Source organism: Nansenia antarctica (genome assembly GCF_963989245.1).
Source record: "Nansenia antarctica genome assembly, chromosome: 1".
Lineage (NCBI taxonomy): Eukaryota > Metazoa > Chordata > Actinopteri > Argentiniformes > Microstomatidae > Nansenia > Nansenia antarctica.
The window spans coordinates 57,670,079-57,688,877 of record NC_137674.1 but is presented as its reverse complement, the minus strand read 5'-3'; the positions used below and the strand labels follow the sequence as shown (position 1 = coordinate 57,688,877).

General features: G+C 48.1%; 2 protein-coding genes across 2 annotated transcripts in view; one reads left to right on the top strand and one right to left on the bottom strand.

The window, feature by feature from the left end:
* The window catches only part of pak5 (p21 protein (Cdc42/Rac)-activated kinase 5), a gene marked incomplete at both ends in the record, with an annotated part of 51,226 nt that overhangs the window by 20,274 nt on the left and 12,153 nt on the right, over nt 1-18,799 (top strand). Inside the window, 4 exons of the mRNA XM_080534717.1 lie at nt 3,154-4,080; nt 13,552-13,761; nt 13,893-14,034; nt 14,213-14,367. Coding sequence (XP_080390843.1) covers nt 3,154-4,080; nt 13,552-13,761; nt 13,893-14,034; nt 14,213-14,367 — 1,434 coding nt within the window. The remainder of the gene's footprint in view (nt 1-3,153; nt 4,081-13,551; nt 13,762-13,892; nt 14,035-14,212; nt 14,368-18,799) is intronic.
* Nucleotides 16,493-17,590, bottom strand: LOC308172385 (kelch domain-containing protein 10-like; the record flags this gene model as incomplete). Its single annotated transcript, XM_080547297.1, has 1 exon — nt 16,493-17,590. One exon carries the CDS (start codon nt 17,588-17,590, stop codon nt 16,493-16,495), a length of 1,098 nt encoding a protein of 365 aa, XP_080403423.1.

The window sequence follows — 18,799 nt, the reverse complement described above, 5'->3', positions numbered from 1 at the left end:
TGCAATATCCTTAGATACAGTTCCCAAAAAGCGCCGTATTGATCTGATTGGCTTGAGCTAGCATCAAAGCTCTGCGGTGCCGTGTGTCTTGGAGACTCCAGAGGAGGAGGAGAGTCACCCAACCCTGTCCCAGGACCCTGTCACACGGAGCGCAGACTCTGGACCAGGGTTCTAGCCAGGAGTCACGGGAAGGGCAGCGTCATTAATTACCCCCTCCTCCTCCTCCTCCCTTCATTACCAGCAAGGTTAATCCCCCCTTATCTCCCAATGAGCCTAATTTGTCATCCCTCCCTTTCCTCCCACCCCTGCCTCCCCTCCCCCCCCTCCACCTCTCCTCTCCCCCCCTCCCACCCTCTTCCTCACTCTTCGACTCCCTCTCCCCCTCTCCTGCTTCGCTCTCCCTCTCCTTCTCCTTCCCCCCCCCGCCTGTGCTCCCTCTTTCTTCCTCCTTTTTTTCCCTCGATACTCCTCTATCCCACTCTCTGCCACTTCTGCCGCTCCCCCTCTACTGTCCTCCTCCCCCTCTCCTGTGCTTACCTTGAGCAGACAGTGGTGAGCGTCGAGAGTAGATCTATTATAGCTTATCACTGGAGGACAGGCCAACACCGTGGCACGTTGAAATATGGCTGCTGTCATCGCGCCCGCGGAAAACCGCCAGCACCGACCGCTCCCAAAGCAATAAGGAAGGGGGGAGGAGGGGGGAGAAGAGGGCTTACAGAAGCCAGGCACTCCAAACTATCAGCCCCTAATTCAAATTAATGGGAAGATTTCCAGGGCCGACGCACATTTGATGTCGGCCGCTTGACAGTGATTTGGCACCCAATTAACCTTGTCTCTCTCTCTCTCTCTCTCTCTCTCTCTCTCTCTCTCTCTCTCTCTCTCTTTTCTCCCCCCTCTCTCTCTTTCTCTCTCTTTCTCTCTCTCTCTTTTCTCCCCCCTCCCTCTCTTTCTTGCTCTCTCTCTCCTTCTCTCCCCTCACCTTCTCTCTCTCTCTCTTTCTCTCTCTCTCTGTTTTCTCTCTCTCTCTCTCTGTCTCTCTCTCACGCTCCTACACACACGGTTATTGATTCTGAACCAAACAGGGATTAGGTTTTATGAAATAACTGACATTCCCCGCTGCTCTCTTCAATTGAATTAGGGGTAAATGATGAGTAGTGGTGATGTTGAACACGTGGGTTATTTCACCAAGTTCTGATTGACCTGGTTCTGAATACCTCAGAAACAAAACAGACATTTTAGACACATTCTATGAACACACACACACACACACACACACACACACACACACACACACACACACACTATGACACACACACACACACATACACACACACACACACACACACACATACACATATCTATAGCATATGTCCAGAATATTATATAAGAATACATATTTTATATTTAATTATATATAAAGGCCATTCACACAGAGTTTCAGTTCAGCACACTACCATTTCTACAGAAAAGAAGGAGAGTAGGGATAGAGAGTGAGAGATGGAGAGTGGGTGACAGAAAGGGAGAGAAGGAGAGTGGGGATAGAGAGTGAGAGATGGAGAGTGGGTGACAGAAAGGGAGAGTAGAGATAGAGAGTGAGAGATGGAGAGTGGGTGACAGATAGGGAGAGAAGGGGGATGGGGGGAGAGGTTAACGGAAACAGGGGGGATGCAGAAACTCCACGTCAACAGACAGAGACAGGTTCTCCCAATCTCCCTGCTGGGGAGAGGTGATGATGACTCCAGCTTTCCTGAGTTTCTGGGTCAGCGGATGTGACAGGATGTCAGGCCGAACCTAGAGCACTGTGTGACACCTGTGTGACAGTGACGTGACAGGGATGTCACAGAAGACTGTCATGTCGTATGCGTGAACATGCTGATGTACAGTCACCGCTAGGCTAAGCTAGAGTAGAGTTGAACGAGCGCCTTGTTGCAGGAACTAGCACTGTATTGGACCCTATCATAGAGTTTGTAGACAGACAGGCGATGAGAAGACTGTCATGTAGTATCTGATGTTGCTGACGATGATGTACCAGTACAGTGACAGGTAGGCCGGAGCAGAGTTGGCTTGAATAATCTCCTTGTTGCGAGAACAAGCACTGTATTCACCACAGAATCATAGTAACATTCATTTTAGATGATGCCTATGATGACTACACTACGATGCTTCTCTGAATCCAACTTGTTAGAGGATGTTTCGACTCGACATCTTATCTCACGCGTTTACCGTATATATCTGTCGTTTATGGGAAGAAACAAAAGAAAATGTGAAGGAGAGAGAGAGAGAGAGAGAGACTTTAGTCCTTTGAGTCTTTTAGTTCACCCTTACCCTCATGTTCTCACCTACAGTACAGTAACGTGCTGCGTTGATCATCTGGAGGCCTGAACATCAACACTAACACAGAGGCTTTCATTCCCTTCAGAGAGAGCTGCTTTGTGGGGGGGGGGGGGGGGGGAGGAGGGAGGGGGGCGGGGTGCACAGGAACAGAGCTCGTGGTGACTCACACTACAGCTGTGTAAAGGGCTTAGCAGTGGGTAGGTGGGGATGAGCAATACCCCTGTTGTTTGAGCTAGCTGCGTTAAGAGTTTTAAGCAGCCGTTCTTTTACGTGTGTGTGCGTGTGTGCCAAATCTCACCGCTATTACCGCACCCTCATCAGATCCTCCCTGTAATTCCAACTGATCCTAGGAGAAAGAAATGGGATCGAATTTAGCTCTCTCTGTCTACCTCTGATCTTCTTCAAACTTTTTTCAGGGTACCTCCACCATCTTTCTTTCCATGCATTCTGGCTGTTCTGCCGTTCTAACTCACAACATCAAAGCTGTTGTGGAGATGCTAGTGCTGTTGTCATCAAACCATCTAGCTGTGATACACTTTGAATTGAAATTCCTTTTTTGATAACGTTCATTATACAATAAAAAACCCTCATAAAAAAACCACCTGGAATTTCAATTCATTTCTCTTCAATCTTCAGTCAGAATCGACTGAACTGAAATGGAATTAACTGCAACCCAGGTATCACAGCTACTTGTCACTCATCATCAGGGGAAACGGCAGGAGAGTTTCTTAGTTGACTACATGTGTGTGTGTCTGTGTGTGTGTGTGTGTGTGTGTGTGTATATATGTGTGTGCATGCGTGTGTGTTTGCTCCCTGTAGACCATCGTTCGAGGGAACCGGCCTCCCAAGGACGCTTCCATCAACGGCCTGCTGGAGGAGTTCGACAGCATCTCCGTCACGCGCTCCAACTCCCTCCGCAAGGAGAGCCCCCCGGGAGCCCACCAGGCCGGCGGTGGCAGCAACAGTGGGGGGGGGCCCAAGCCCCCCTCCAGTTCCCACCCCCACGGCCACCCCAACACCCCAGAGGAGAACGGCTTCAGCCACTACTACTCACGCTACTCCTGCGACCTGGACACCTCCAGCAGGGACTTCTCCCTGGAGGCCTACAAGGATGGGAAGGGGGGCGGGGGTGGGGGGGGGTTCGGCCTGGACGGGGACTGGGCGGTGGGGAGGCATTACCGCTTCCCCAAGCAGAACGGCCACTCCTCCCACGCCATCCGCAGCCCCTTCTACCCGGACGCCATGCCGCAGAAGTCCGCCGACTACGCCAAGTTGCCCCCTGACTACCACACCTACCTGGAGAACAAGGTGCGCTCGGCCGACGAAGTGGGCTCGGCGGCGGGGAGCGGCGCAGGCTCCAGCGGGTACTACCGCGCCTCCGTCGGGGGGTCTTCCAGCCAGGACTACAGGGACATCATGTCGGTGGGCACGCCGTCGCGCGCCTCGCTGCGCAGCGAGCAGATCAACTACCCGGACAGCGAGTGGAGCTATGGCGGCCTGAGTCGCGGCGGTGGCGGTGGCGGTGGTGACGACTACGAGAAGAGGCCGAAGAGCTCGTACGTGACGCCGACGAGCCCCACGCCTGCCATACGGCAGCGGTCACGGTCGGGCTCCGGCCTGCAGGAGCCTAACCTGCCGTATGGGGCCAGTGGAGCCTTTAAGAGCCCCCCGCAGGCCCACCCCTACAGCTCCTATACCTACCCCCGCCTCTCAGAGACACTCGCCAACTCACAGGCCATAGGCAAGGTAAGAACACACCGACAGTACTAGTCTAGCATTTTTCCGGAATTCGTCATTTTTTCTCATTTAGTTTTGGGGGCGGGGTAATGATCGTCGTCGAGGTTGGAAGGAATGAAAGTGGAAACTGCTGAGTGTGCAGATAAATGACGGTACAGCAGCCTCCCAGGAAACACGGTAATGCCATTACTGTAGCACCCTTTACTGCCAGACCCAGTGATCTGCAAAACGCAATGTTGTCCACCCCCCCCCCCCCCTCCCCCCACACCCACCCTCTCTCCCTCCCTTCACCCTCTGGTTCCTCTCCTCTCCTAACCTCTCCAATCCTCCTCTCCTCTCCTTTCCTCTCATCAGCTCTCCTCCCTCTCACCTCTCCTCTCCTCTCTTCTCCTCTGTTCTGCCGCCCTGCCCGTGTGATAGATCTGGTGTCAGTGGTTAATCTACTCTCCCCCAGTGGAGGCAGGCACTGTCACAGACACAGAATTACCTTTACAGCAGCCTCCCTCCCTCCCTCCCTCCCTCCCTCCCTCCCGCCCGCGTGCACGCAAATCAATTAACGCTACGCACCGGCCATCCGTCTGATAACGCCGCTCAGCCCAAGGAGGGAGAGATAGAGGGAGGGAGGAGAGAGAGGGTGGGAGGGAGAAAGAGAGAGATGGAGAGGGGAGGGGGGGGGGGGGTAGTGTGAGAGAGGAACAGAAGAGAGAGTGGCACAGGGAAGAGAGAGGAGGAGATGGGATAGATAGATAGATAGAGGGAGGGAGGGAGGAGAGAGAGGGTGGGAGGGAGAAAGAGAGAGATGGAGAGCGGAGGGGGGGTAGTGTGAGAGAGGACCAGAAGAGAGAGTGGCACAGGGGAGAGAGAAAGGGGGAGATGGGATAGATAGATAGATAGATAGATAGATAGATAGATAGGGTAGGAGAGGGTGAAAGAAGGAGGGAGGGAGGGAGGGAGGGAGGGAGGTTGTCTATTGAGCACCGGAGGCTCCCTCATCCCATCAGTCCTTCCTTACACGTTGACTTCTGCAGTGTAGATTCAGCCAGACAGACAGGCCCAGTCCAGAGACGCTGTGTGGAAGGGGGCGGAGGGGGCGTATATCACTGACACTGTTCTAAAGCTCACTCTAATCTGTCCACTCCTCGACTTCTGATGGCCCACTAGTCAGAGGGCTACGTTGTAATGACTGTAAACAGGGTTCATTGACTTTCATCTACATTTACTGGTAGTAGATATATATATATATATATATATATATATATATATATATATATATATATATATACTGTATACTGGTAGTAGATGTCTCAGGAGGAACAGTAGGTCTAGTAGGAACATGATTATTTATATATATACAGTATATAAATAAGCATGTTCCTACTAGACCTACTGTTCCTCCGGAACAGTTTAGGGGGGGGGGGAAGTAGGTGTCTCTGTAGACACAGGGCAGGGGGTTGTAGATGTCTCAGGAGGGACAGTTAAGGTGTAGCCTGAAGAGATGGAGGTCTTCAGTCTCCGACGGAAGATGGGGAGTGATTCTGCAGTTCTGACAGCTGTGGGAAGCTCGTTCCACCAGCGGGGAGCCAGTATAGTGAGGCGACAATAAGAATATTTCCATTTGAAAGAAAGGAGAAAAGCTCACTCACTTCATCTATGATCTACAACAGTAACTGCCCAAAACTATAAAACTAAACTATAAGCCGGTTGAATAATAGGTCACCGTTAGTGACCAATTGGTCTATTGGAGAGTACAACAGATATCATAATATACAGATATCATATACAGATATCATATACAGCAGCATCATTTTACTAATAAAACCCCAATACAGATCTAGTAGGATCTGGATCATCTCTAAGCCAGCAGGATCTCAACTAGGGGCCTCATTTATAAAAAAAGTACTTGAACGTCATCTTTAACTTGCACGTAGGCACATTTTTCTAAATGGACGTAAGCATTATTTATAAAACAGGCTACGCTTGTTAAAAATGGTGTACGTACTTCCGTCTATAAATACCAAATATACTTGAAATTGAACACAGGTGAATGAGCTTTGTATTTACGCCCTGTGATAGCAGCTCAATTATAGCGGCTGAATTAAGCCAAGTGCTATAATATAGGGTAGGTGAAGGGTGGCTTCTCTGTAAGTTACAACAAACTAACAAAATAACAACAAATAATACATAATACATAATTATAATAATAATGAGAAGAAGAAGAAGAAGAAGAAGTAGAAGAAGAAGAAAAAGAAAAAGAAAAAGAAGAAGAAGGAGAAGAAGAAGAAGAAGAAGAAGGAGAAGAAGAAGAAGAAGAATGATAAGCTTTGTTTGTATAGCACCTTTCATACATAAGAATGTACCTCACTGTGCTGTACAACAGAGTGCAAAAGAACAGATTAAAAACAACACAGTGTAAAATAAAGAAAAGTAACAAGGAATAACAGTAAATGAGTATTGAGTATTGATAGACCCCCTCCACTCTGATAGACCCTCCACTCTGATAGACCCCCTCCACTCTGATAGACCCTCCACTCTGATAGACCTCTTCCACTCTGATAGACCTCATCCACTCTGATAGACCTCATCCACTCTGATAGACCTCCTCCACTCTGATAGACCTCTTCCACTCTGATAGACCTCCACTCTGATAGACCTCCTCCACTCTGATAGACCTCTTCCACTCTGATAGACCCCCTCCACTCTGATAGACCTCCTCCACTCTGATAGACCCTCCACTCTGATAGACCTCCTCCACTCTGATAGACCCCCTCCACTCTGATAGACCTCCACTCTGATAGACCTCCTCCACTCTGATAGACCTCCTCCACTCTGATAGACCTCCTCCACTCTGAAAGACCCCCTCCACTCTGATAGACCTCCTCCACTCTGATATACCCCCTCCACTCTGATAGACCTCCTCCACTCTGATAGACCTCCTCCACTCTGATAGACCCCCTCCACTCTGATAGACCTCCTCCACTCTGATAGACCTCCTCCACTCTGATAGACCTCCTCCATTCTGATAGACCCCCTCCACTCTGATAGACCTCCTCCATTCTGATAGACCTCCTCCACTCTGATAGACCCTCCACTCTGATAGACCTCACCCACTCTGATAGACCTCCTCCACTCTGATAGACCCCCTCCACTCTGATAGACCTCCTCCACTCTGATAGACCTCTTCCACTCTGATAGACCTCCTCCACTCTGATAGACCTCTTCCACTCTGATAGACCCCCTCCACTCTGATAGACCTCCTCCACTCTGATAGACCTCCTCCACTCTGATAGACCTCTTCCACTCTGATAGACCTCCTCCACTCTGATAGACCTCTTCCACTCTGATAGACCTCCTCCACTCTGATAGACCTCTTCCACTCTGATAGACCTCTTCCACTCTGATAGACCTCCTCCACTCTGATAGACCTCCTCCACTCTGATAGACCCTCCACTCTGATAGACCCCCTCCACTCTGATAGACCCCCTCCACTCTGATAGACCTCCTCCACTCTGATAGACCCTCCACTCTGGTAGACCCCCTCCACTCTGATAGACCCTCCACTCTGATAGACCTCCTCCACTCTGATAGACCTCCTCCATTCTGATAGACCTCTTCCACTCTGATAGACCTCCTCCACTCTGATAGACCCCCTCCACTCTGATAGACCTCCTCCACTCTGATAGACCTCCTCCACTCTGATAGACCTCCTCCACTCTGATAGACCCTCCACTCTGATAGACCCTCCACTCTGATAGACCTCCTCCACTCTGATAGACCCCCTCCACTCTGATAGACCTCCACTCTGATAGACCCCCTCCACTCTGATAGACCTCCTCCACTCTGATAGACCCTCCACTCTGATAGACCCTCCACTCTGATAGACCTCCTCCACTCTGAAAGACCCCCTCCACTCTGATAGACCTCCTCCACTCTGATAGACCCTCCACTCTGATAGACCTCCTCCACTCTGATAGACCTCCTCCACTCTGATAGACCCTCCACTCTGATAGACCTCCTCCACTCTGATAGACCTCCTCCACTCTGATAGACCCTCCACTCTGATAGACCTCTTCCACTCTGATAGACCTCTTCCACTCTGATAGACCTCATCCACTCTGATAGACCCTCCACTCTGATAGACCCCCTCCACTCTGCAGCAGCTGCCCTCCTGCTAACTGGCAGAGACGTGGACCAGTGGAGCAACACATGGAAGGCAGGGAGCTGTAGAGGTGACTCCATAGAGATGGAATAATAACCAATCTTATAGTACCTTAGTGACTTCTATACGGGACTACGGGAAGCATCATTTGTTTAGCTGTGTTCTGCCCTGATAAAGGTGTGTGTAAGTGTCTGTGGTAAATAGTCTGTCCTATTCTGTAGAAATTAGATTTTAGGTTTCATGGACAGGGGGGATGCGGACTAGACTAGCAATAGGGTTCCACCCAGTTATCTAAATACCATGGTTCCACCTATTGATATATAAGGAACTCTTTGGTGCCATGCATATATACATGTAATTAACTATTAAACTAGGCTATTAGGCACATATTATATTGGAGTCTATGGCTATGTACATTAGCCTTCGTTCGTACTGTACACAGTGGAGGCTGCTGGAGGGAGGAATCGGAGAACGGGCTCATGTTTGATACCATTCCTCATTCCATTCCATACATTACAATCTGTCAACGAATTCTGCCTCCAGCAGACCCCCCTGGTTCGTATACACAACAGCTGCAGAGGAAGACTGGTACCAAACCTTCTATTTAGAAGGTCTATTTAACCTTCTATTTAGAGGTAAATGTGTGGTATACCTGGTATACTCTCTCTCTCTCTCTCTCTCTCTGTCTGACACACACATGCATGCACACACACACACACACACACACACACACACACACAGGTAAATTAATAACCCTGGTGAGGTATGCTACATCTGCTGATGTAAATCCCAGGGTGGCTTTCTGAGAACCATTTAACCTGAACGCCTCAGTAAATATCCACTCAGGGAAAAACTGCACACACAGGTAGAAACATTTATGTACAATGTATATAGTCAGTGGTAGGAGGTCTCCCAAATGATTTTTGTGAGCGGTTGTAATTGAGCATGCCTGGTACCAACTACAGATGTGTATAATAATAGCCTGTTATATGCAGTGGTGCGATTGGACTCTTCTAGAACATAGGACATCAACGCTAGAAGATTATATCATTCAAACAAAGTCACCTGCATAGGTTGTTATATAGATACAGTACCAGTCAAAAGTTTGGACATACCTTCTCATTCAATGGTTTTTCTTTCATTATATTATTATTTTCTACATTGTAGATTAATACTGAAGACAATCGAAAAATCTAAAACATATTGTGGTTTGTTTAACACTTTTTTGGTTACTACTTAATTCCATATGTGTTCTTTCATAGTTTTTTTCATGTCTTCAGTATTCATCTACAATGTAGAAAAAAAAAAAAAACATTGAATGAGGATTCTTAATAGGACTGGTTGTTAAAATCCCTAAATATTCAGCACAACAATTGAGTGGAGTTGGAGATGTCCTCTTGGGTGGAGTGGAATTTGGCAATGATCACGTGGTGCCACCAGTACGACACATCTTCAGTTGTGGTCCCCGACCTCATTGGGTGTTTCGGCCAGTTATCACAAGACACCCTCTGCCGAGGTTGGCCCACCACAGGCTGATCAGGCCTGGGTGTGTGTCGCACGGTGGCACCACGTGGTCATTTGGGAGCCCATGTTGGGTCCCTACGTTTCAGCCACAGCCAGTGACTGCTCCGTTCTGCTGCAGTGGACAGTTCTCTGATTGCCTTCCGTTGGGCCTGTCCTCTGATCCCTACTGCCCTCAGGAGCCTTGTGGTGGAGCTGGCTACAAAGCCTCTGCAGCCCACCTCCACTGGCCACACCTTCACGTTCCAGCCCCGCCCCTCTGCTTCGACTGCTAAGTTGGCATACCGCAGCCTCTTCCGTTCGAATGCCTCATCGATGGCCTCCTCCCATGGGACCGTCAGTTCTACGATGAAGACACGCCGGCAGGACTTGGACCAGAGGACTAGGTCTGGGCGCAGGTTGGTCGCTGCAATTTCGGGTGGGAAGGTGAGCCTCTGGCTGAGGTCTACCCGCATTTCCCAATCCCGGGCTGCGTTCAGTGGGCCTGAGTCTGGAGGTGATGGCTTGGTCCGCTGTTTCTCCCCTTCCCGGATGAAGGTTGTTTTCCGTGGAAAGGTAGTCTGGGCATTGAGAGGCATGGCGTTGGTGGTTACCCTCTTGTGCTCAAGTTCGGCAGCCAAGCACTTTAGCACTTGGTTGTGGCGCCAGGTGTATCTTCCTTGAGTTAGACTGGTCTTGCAACCCACCAAGATGATGAAGAGAAGGTATGTCCAAACTTTTGACTGGTACTGTACGCTGAGGAAGAGAAGCATATGCATATCTAGGGGAAGCATAGGAAGCAGAAAGCCAGGTATGAGTGGTGAGGCATGGAGGTGATTCATCGCACCGGGAGGGACAAAAAACTAAAAACAAAAGAGTACAATAAGTGATCTGGCAGCTTAAGAACCCTAATTCTTCTTGGCTCATGGACCTTGTAACAAACCCACTTCTCTCTCTCTCTCTCTCTCTCTCTCTCTCTCTTTCATCCAATCCACTCGTGCCGTTGAACTAAATCCCCCTTTTTTCTTGGCTGTTGTTGTGAGCCGGTGGGGGTGTAATAGTAGACAGCATGGGGACTTAGCCACACACACACACACACACACACACACGCACGCACGCACGCACACACATGCACACACGCACACAAACACACACATGCACATGCACACACACACACACACGCACACACACACACACACACACACTGGGAGCCACAGCCGAAGCAGCAGCAGCAGCAGCTCTCGGTGACAAATTGATGTTGCGGCACTTTCCCTTTCTGCAGCCTTAGCATAAAAACCGTCCGGACGATGTTCCGCCGCCGAATTCAATTTCACAGTTGAGTTGGGTTGTTGATTACCCTGCCAAACTCAGATTAATGCACGTTTAACCAACATGGATCAGGAGACCCTTGGCTGACAGCCAGCCAGCGGTGCCCGCCAACGATAGGGGGGCCCCGAGACTGCCCCGTCCCACCGCTGCACCTCCCGCCCCAAAGTGATTGATTAAACGAGTCCACGCCGCGTAATTATACGCCGTCCCGACACGTTGAGCCTCCGCCCTGTGTGTGTGTGTGTGTGTGTGTGAGAGAGAGAGAGAGAAAGTGTGCAAGTGTGCGAGACAGAGAAAGTGTGTGTGTGTGTGTGTGTGTATGTGTGTGCGTGTGTCTGTCTGTGTGTGTGTGCGTGTGTCTGTCTGTCTGTCTGTCTGTGTGTGTGTGTGTGGGGGGGGGGGGGGGGGGGTGTCAGAGAGAGTGAATGAGAGAGAGAGATTCCCCTGGTTTTTCAGAGGTTTTTCTATTATCCTGCCTGGCCTGACTCCTGGGTAACATTAGAGAACGATTCATGTCCTGTCTCTGTAGAAAAAATACATGTTCGGGGGGCGTTGCCACGGTAATTTAATTTACCCGATGCATCTCCCTAGCGAGGAGCCATCGAGTCAGTCTACATATATATATATATATATATATATATATATATATATATATATATTAGTCTAGATATTGCAGTCTCGTACTCAGCGTACCCAGTATACTTAATGTAAGCATTTATGTATTTGACTTATGCTTTGCAGTCAGTTCATAATATCTCATGAATATATGGTCTATGGTCATGAAAATGTTATAAACCAGCTGAAGAAAACAGACACATTTTATTTCACCAAGTTCTGACTACTGACTGTGATTTCCTGTACAATACGGTAAGCTCAGAACAGTCTTATTTCATTATCAGCTCAGTCATACATGTTTTGCTACTGTATTGCTAGTTTCTATTGTGTTTTCTCAGTTTGGCTACCGTAGCCCCTGTTCACGCCCTGTAACACCTTCTCCATGCCATGTGAAGTCGTGCAGGACGTACAGTAATCATGTTTTAATGAGCCACTCGCTGCTGAGTCTATATGGAGACCATAAAAACACTGTAGATTTACAGCACAGTGCCGGAAATCTGAAGGGCAGGGCCAAGGTGGAGGGGGAGACTCAGTGACCGACACACACGTCACGCACACCCAGCAGGCGCACACACACACACACACACACACACGTCACGCACACGCATGCACGGACGCAGGCTCACACACACAAACACACAGACGCACACACACTCATGCACATTGTTATAAGTCACTCTCTGTTTACAATACTGTTCATACACCAGGCCAAATGGCACATTCTAGTCAGAGTGTGTGTGTAGTGATCCATCATATCAGGAGGAAGTCTGCTTTCTTTTTGTCGTACAGTTAAACTTATGAGTCAGAACCCAGCTGTGTCATGATAAAGGGTTTTAATCGACCTTCGGCATTGGAGTGTGTGTGTGTGTGTATGTGTGTGTGTGTCTCTGACTTTACCGCAGTCATCGTGAGTGTTTCGCTCTCTCTTTCTAGCCCGGAGAGCCAGAATGTGAATGTGGCTCTCACTCACAAAAGAAAGTACACTTGAAAAAAAAAAAAAAACTATAGATGTATATAAGTAGAGGTGACTCAAAAGCTACTCCCGTTTAAATAGGTCTTAGTAGAACGGTGCCGACGTTTTGGCCTAGATATGGGTGTTCCCTGGGCTAACACCAGACTGTATGATGAATGAGGTGTTTGAGGAACAGTGTGGGGAGTTAATGATAAAGCACAGTCCCTGTCCTGTGGACTAAATGTCCATTAAACTTGTCCATGGCTTTTGTACCGGCCGGGCTCTCAGGGAAAACGATCAAATATTTTTTGCACTAAAACGAGTTTGGGAACTGTTGTCAAGAAGCGTGAGACGGTTCAGTGGGTTTACAGGGCAGGCTCTGTTTGTTTTCAGGTGACTGGTCTGCGTGCTGTCCTGCAACAGTGTGTTGACGATGCTAGCGCGTTAGCCAGAGACGGGACAGAACAGTAGAAAGGGACAAGCATGTATTTGTGACATGGTCTAGTGTTTTGGTCTGCATGTCGGCGTCCAATTTAATGTTCTGACTTTTCTTTTCGAAAAATGTGAATACATTTCCCTGATGTTGAAAATACACTCGCTAGTCAACTAACACAGCTTGTTTTTATGAGCCTGCTAACAATGTAAGTGGTGTTATAGTTACTGACCGAATCCATTGCATTGCAGTATTTTGGCTTCACTAGCGAGTTTGTGTTGTGATTTTCAACAACGTTGACATGTATTCCTGTGCTTCAAAATAAAAGTCAACATTTTGATTGGTTGCTGACATGCGGACCATAACACTAGACCGTGTCACATTTCAGGACTGGCACAGGCGGGAGACACAAGAAAACAAAGCAGAATGCAAAAAAAATAAAATAATGTTTGGGGCGTTTGACTCAAGTCTCACAGTGGTTTATTTCCTCCATAGGGTGACTACGACCGTACGTCGCGGGACGGGAGTCCCCAGGTACCGGGGGCTGACACCTACCCCCGCGGACCCCTCAAACTACCTCAGAGCCACGGCAAGCCCCCTGGCTACCCCCCCGGACACCTCCAGTACCCCCCTTTGTTTCATCACTACAAACCCTCGCCCTACCATCACCCCCCGTCCCAGCCCAGCCCACCGTACACGCCACAGGTCAATTAACTGTGCTACTGTGTGTGTGTGTGTGTGTGTGTGTGTGCGCGAGTGTGTGTGTGTGTGTGTTTTCTCAGCATCTTCCAATATACTTTTCTACTACTACTAAATATTCTGGTCTAATCTTCCAGGGGGCCTACTCCCAGCCCTCATCGCCCTACATCCCCCCTGGGGCCTACCCCCCTCCCTCCTGGGGCTCCAGTTCAGACACCCAGCCCTCCAGGGTCTCCCATGAACAGTTCCGAGCCGCTCTGCAGCTGGTGGTCAACCCGGGTGAGGAAACAAACACGAATATACGGCATATTCACACAGAGATAGAGAGAAAGGCCATCTCACTGAGTACTTTATTAACTGTCGGTCTGTCTGTCTGTCTGTCTGTCTGTCTGTCTATCTGTCTGCCTGTCTGCCTGCCTGCCTGTCTGTCTGTCTGTCTGTCTGTGGTGACCCTCAGGCGATCCACGGGAGTACCTGGACAGCTTCATAAAGATCGGCGAGGGCTCGACGGGCATCGTGTGCATCGCCAGCGAGAAGCACAGCGGCAAGCAGGTGGCGGTGAAGAAGATGGACCTGAGGAAGCAGCAGAGGCGGGAGCTGCTCTTTAACGAGGTGAGGGAGACAGGAGCTTGTTGTGACACGTTCTAGTGCTTTGGTCCGCATGTCGGCAACCAATCAAAATGTTTGGACTTTTATTTTGAAACACGGAAATACATTTCAACATTGTTGAGAATCACAACACAAACTCGCTAGTCAAGCTAAAATACTGCAACACAATGGATTCGGTGAGTAATCCCCACTGCTACCTAATTAACTATAACACTACTTTACATTGTTAGCAGGCTCACAAAACAAGCTGTGTTAGCTGACTAGCGATGTGTCATTGATTTTCAACAACGGCGAAATGTATTTCCATTTTTTCGAAAGAAAAGTCTGAACATTCGATCGAATGCCGACATGCAGACCAAAACACTAGAACGTGTCGCAATTAGTTTAGATAAAACGAGATTAGGGACACAGGAAGTAGTTGATTGTGTGAACAACAAGTTAACTGGTCGGTCTAGGTACAGTCCACTTTTAATAATAAAAAAAAGTCCTAGTCTTCATCCATGGTTTTATAATAGGGTGAGGCGTGCGTGGGCTAGTGTGGGATACATCCATGGTGCGTAAGGTTAGAGTAAGGATTCTTCTCGCACATCACATTTGATGTTTTGTTCCACTATGTGTCGGTATGCAAGGGTATATATCCGTGAGCCTATTACAGATGTTGCCAAGGCAACAAGAGAGCAGTATTTTGGGTTTGGGAAAGGGTGAGCAGAGCCTCTTGCAGTCCCACTGTGTGCTGTGACTGCATGGTGTACGCAAATAGAGCTCTTGTTTAGCTCTCAATGCCAACGCTTGTGTCCGTGAGACAGGCAATCAGATGATCATTGCGATATCTTGTCCATACATATTGTGTGTGTGTGTGTGTGTGTTTGTTTTTGTGTGGGTGTGCAATTTTAGAGCAATATGCTTAATGTTATCCTATTAACATTTCAATCTAATCCTTTTTCATTAAGCTGCTGTAACACACCAAAATTACAAAAAACAAACAAACTGAAATGATATTTATTTGTTTAAATTTTTTTAATTTGGAATATGTAGATTATTATATAGCTATGTAGCTATATGTAAATATGTAATTGCCTTCTCCATAAATTCCATCCCATAAGCAGTGTTCAGATGCTTTATGTGAAAGGGCAAACATTTTGCACTTTCTTTTCAATGATAAAATGTTGGATTTGCTGCTACAGAACTTGATGACGTCCACAAATTCCACTGTATATTGAATCATTCTCCAAATTAAAATCTACAGTTTATACCCAATGACCCCCACCCCTCCTCCCCCCGCTTCTTCCTTTTTGTTTTTTGTTGTTGTTAGTATTCTACTAATACATGACGACACATATGAACACACGAGCCCATTCGTAGTCAAGGAAACGAGGCCATTCGAAAAATGCACACCTGGCTGTGCATCTACGGACCAATCAGAGAGCGCCCCCACCCCTCCTCTTCCTTTTTTTTGTGTTAGTATTCTACTTTAAACGGATCCCGCAAACTCAGTGTTATTAATTCATCTTTAAAGGGAGTAAAGGATTGGACAGAATCAGCATTGGTTTTATTTGAATAAAAGCATTTTTAAAGTAATTTTAAGGAGCACCATATTCACAGTGATGGATGATTTGGTTTTTACAAATGACTACTGCAAGCACACGGAGAAGAAATAAAGTGACTGATAACTGTTCTGAAAGTTTATTAGTGTAAGGTGGACATGAGGAGTGTGATGAGAATTAGATTCAACGGAAGTGCTTTTTAAAGATCATAACTAGCATGTGTCTGCTCTCCACACCGATAAGCTAACATACAATTAAAACCTCTGACATTTCAACCCGAACGTTTTTTGAACGATAAAAGATAAACCGCTAATGACCTGAATCAAGATTGGCTTTGAACAATCATAAAACATGCCAGATTGATTCCTGTCGACCTCGTCTGTACCTACTGGGAAAAATAACGTCTAGGAGAGAAATGCACACACACGATGTCTCATGACAACACATACAAATGTAGCATTTACTACTTAAAATAAATAAACATGCACCTTTCCTCAGAAATGTCATTCTTAATAAGGTCATGAAGGCCAATAAAACGAGTGAGAGTGCCGTCGTCGTAGATTCTGAAAAGGTCCCTATTTCCCCTATTTCAAGCGCTCTATGAGTTCCTGTGTGAGGCCGAGGTTGAGCAGCTGCACGGTGGAGAGCTGGGCCAGGTGGGGGCAGGCCTTCAGCAGCCGCTCCCAGCACAGCTCCAGCAGACTGGGCACGGCCAGCCAGATCTTATACAGGGAGCCAGTCCGCTTGTTCTCGCGGATGTTCACCACGCCACCGTGGATGTACATGCAGCCAGCCGGGGTGACGGCAGCACCGTGGGAGTAGGCGGGCTCCGGCATCACCGCCGGCAGTTTGGTCCACTGGAACGTCTGCAGGTTCATCTTCCACAGGTCCGCCAGGATCCGCCTCCCGTTGTACCCGCCGCACAGGAACACGTCGTTTCTTATCTGCACACAGCTGTGACCTCTCCTAGGAGCCGGGTACCCTATTTCATCATGAGGCTTGGTGGCGATCTCTTCCCACGAGTTGGTCTCCAGGTTGTAGGCGTCAATCTTGTCCAGAGGGTAGGACGTCCAGGAGGTTCCCCCTCCCAGGATGTAGATCCTCTGTCCGTCGTGTGCCATCTCATGCCTGAACCGTCCCCCCGGCAGGGGGTTGTTGGGCTTGAGGTGGATGATCCACTCCCTGGTGGTCAGGTCCAGCCTGTCCAGCAGGTCTGTGCTGTAGTTGTACCCTAGTGTAGTGGTTCCTCCAAACACATACAGGAAGCCGTTAATGATGGCCATGGCCTGTCCGGATATTCTGTTGGTCTTCTTCCCTCTGCAGTTGAGCAGCGACCACCGCTTGGACTTGACGTTGCAGACGTGGACGTCGTTCTCCCCAAACGGGATCCAGGTGCCTCCGAATACTATCAGGTTGTTGCCGTGCAGAACGGCTGATATGGAGGTCAGATCCGTGGGCATGTTAGGGTAGCCCTCTGTGCGGATCTGTTGCCAGGTGCTCGTGGCGAAGTGGTACCTCCACAGCTCCCTGAACTTGTCGTAGTCGGGGTGGTACCCTCCGAACATGTACAGGTTGGTGTTGTCTGCCACGCAGCGGTGGCCGCTCCGCGCGAGGGGAGTACCTGCTACTCGGAGAGGAGGCCTCTCTGACAGCTTCTCGAATCTATTCAGCTGGTCCTCCATCGTTTCCCCAAATCCAAGTCAACCGGGAAAAAAAAACCGTTACATAAAATCTAGACAGAATTCTACTTCCGCTTGTTACGTCGTGACGTGTTTCCGGGTCCCAACGTTGGCTGAGGCGCTGTCTTCGAAATGTGAAATAATAATAATAATTAATTATATTTATATAGCGCTTTTCCGAGGCTCAAATACCCTGACAATATGGAGGAAACAGGAAAGTGCTGTGTCCCTTGTTGAATGAATAGATCTGAGTCTAAAAAACGATTAAACAAGCGGATACATGACAAATATGAACACTCGAAAACATTCGAAAAATGCACACCGGGCTGTCCATCTACGGACCAATCAGAGAGCGCCCCCCCCCCGCTTCTTCCTGAAGTCCACGGTCAGCTCCTTAGTTTTGCTGATGTTGAAGGAGAGGTTATAAGCAATAGCTCACGACAGGCCGTGGTATATGCTTATTATATCACAGCTAAGGGGCGTTGTTCGGCCCGACGCGAAGCATATACCACTGGCCTGAAGTGAGCTATTGCTTTTATAAAACGGTTACCAACACTGTCAATATGAATTAGAAAAGCACACTCAAATTCAAATAGTTTTTATTCGTAATTAATCATCTTAAATAGTTCCCCTCAAATAAAATAGTTCCTCTTATTGCAGTTGGTCGCTAAGCAACAACACTAACATTCTTTTTCATTAGCCTAGGCTACTAGCATTGTAGATTTCATAGGAATTTAGCATTTATTTACACATTTTCATTATTTGCATCTATTGATTGTAGTATGGTATGTGTTTGATATTTTGTAACGGATTTGGAACGCTGACAAGTGCTGTCCGCGCGCGGCTGTAGTGGACGCAGGCAGGGCACTCCGAAAACGTCTCGACACATTTTCAAACAGGCTTTATTTTGATAAACAGACCACATATTGGGAATCTACATGGTTACTTTGCGTAGGATATTATTATTATTATTATTATTTTTAAGTTGATAAAATGTCCTTGAGATTGAATTAAAAGTCTGTTATATTTGGAATGTTGACCGTGAAACAGGCGTATTCATTTCGAACTGTGATGAGGCTCTACTAATCGTAGCTGTGGTATACGCTCAATATACCACGGCTATGAACCAATCAGATTGCTTGATTTCACCCAACCGTTTTATAATTTCTCTTACCTCTTCCCTGTCTCATCGTTGTTAGTGATCAGACCAAC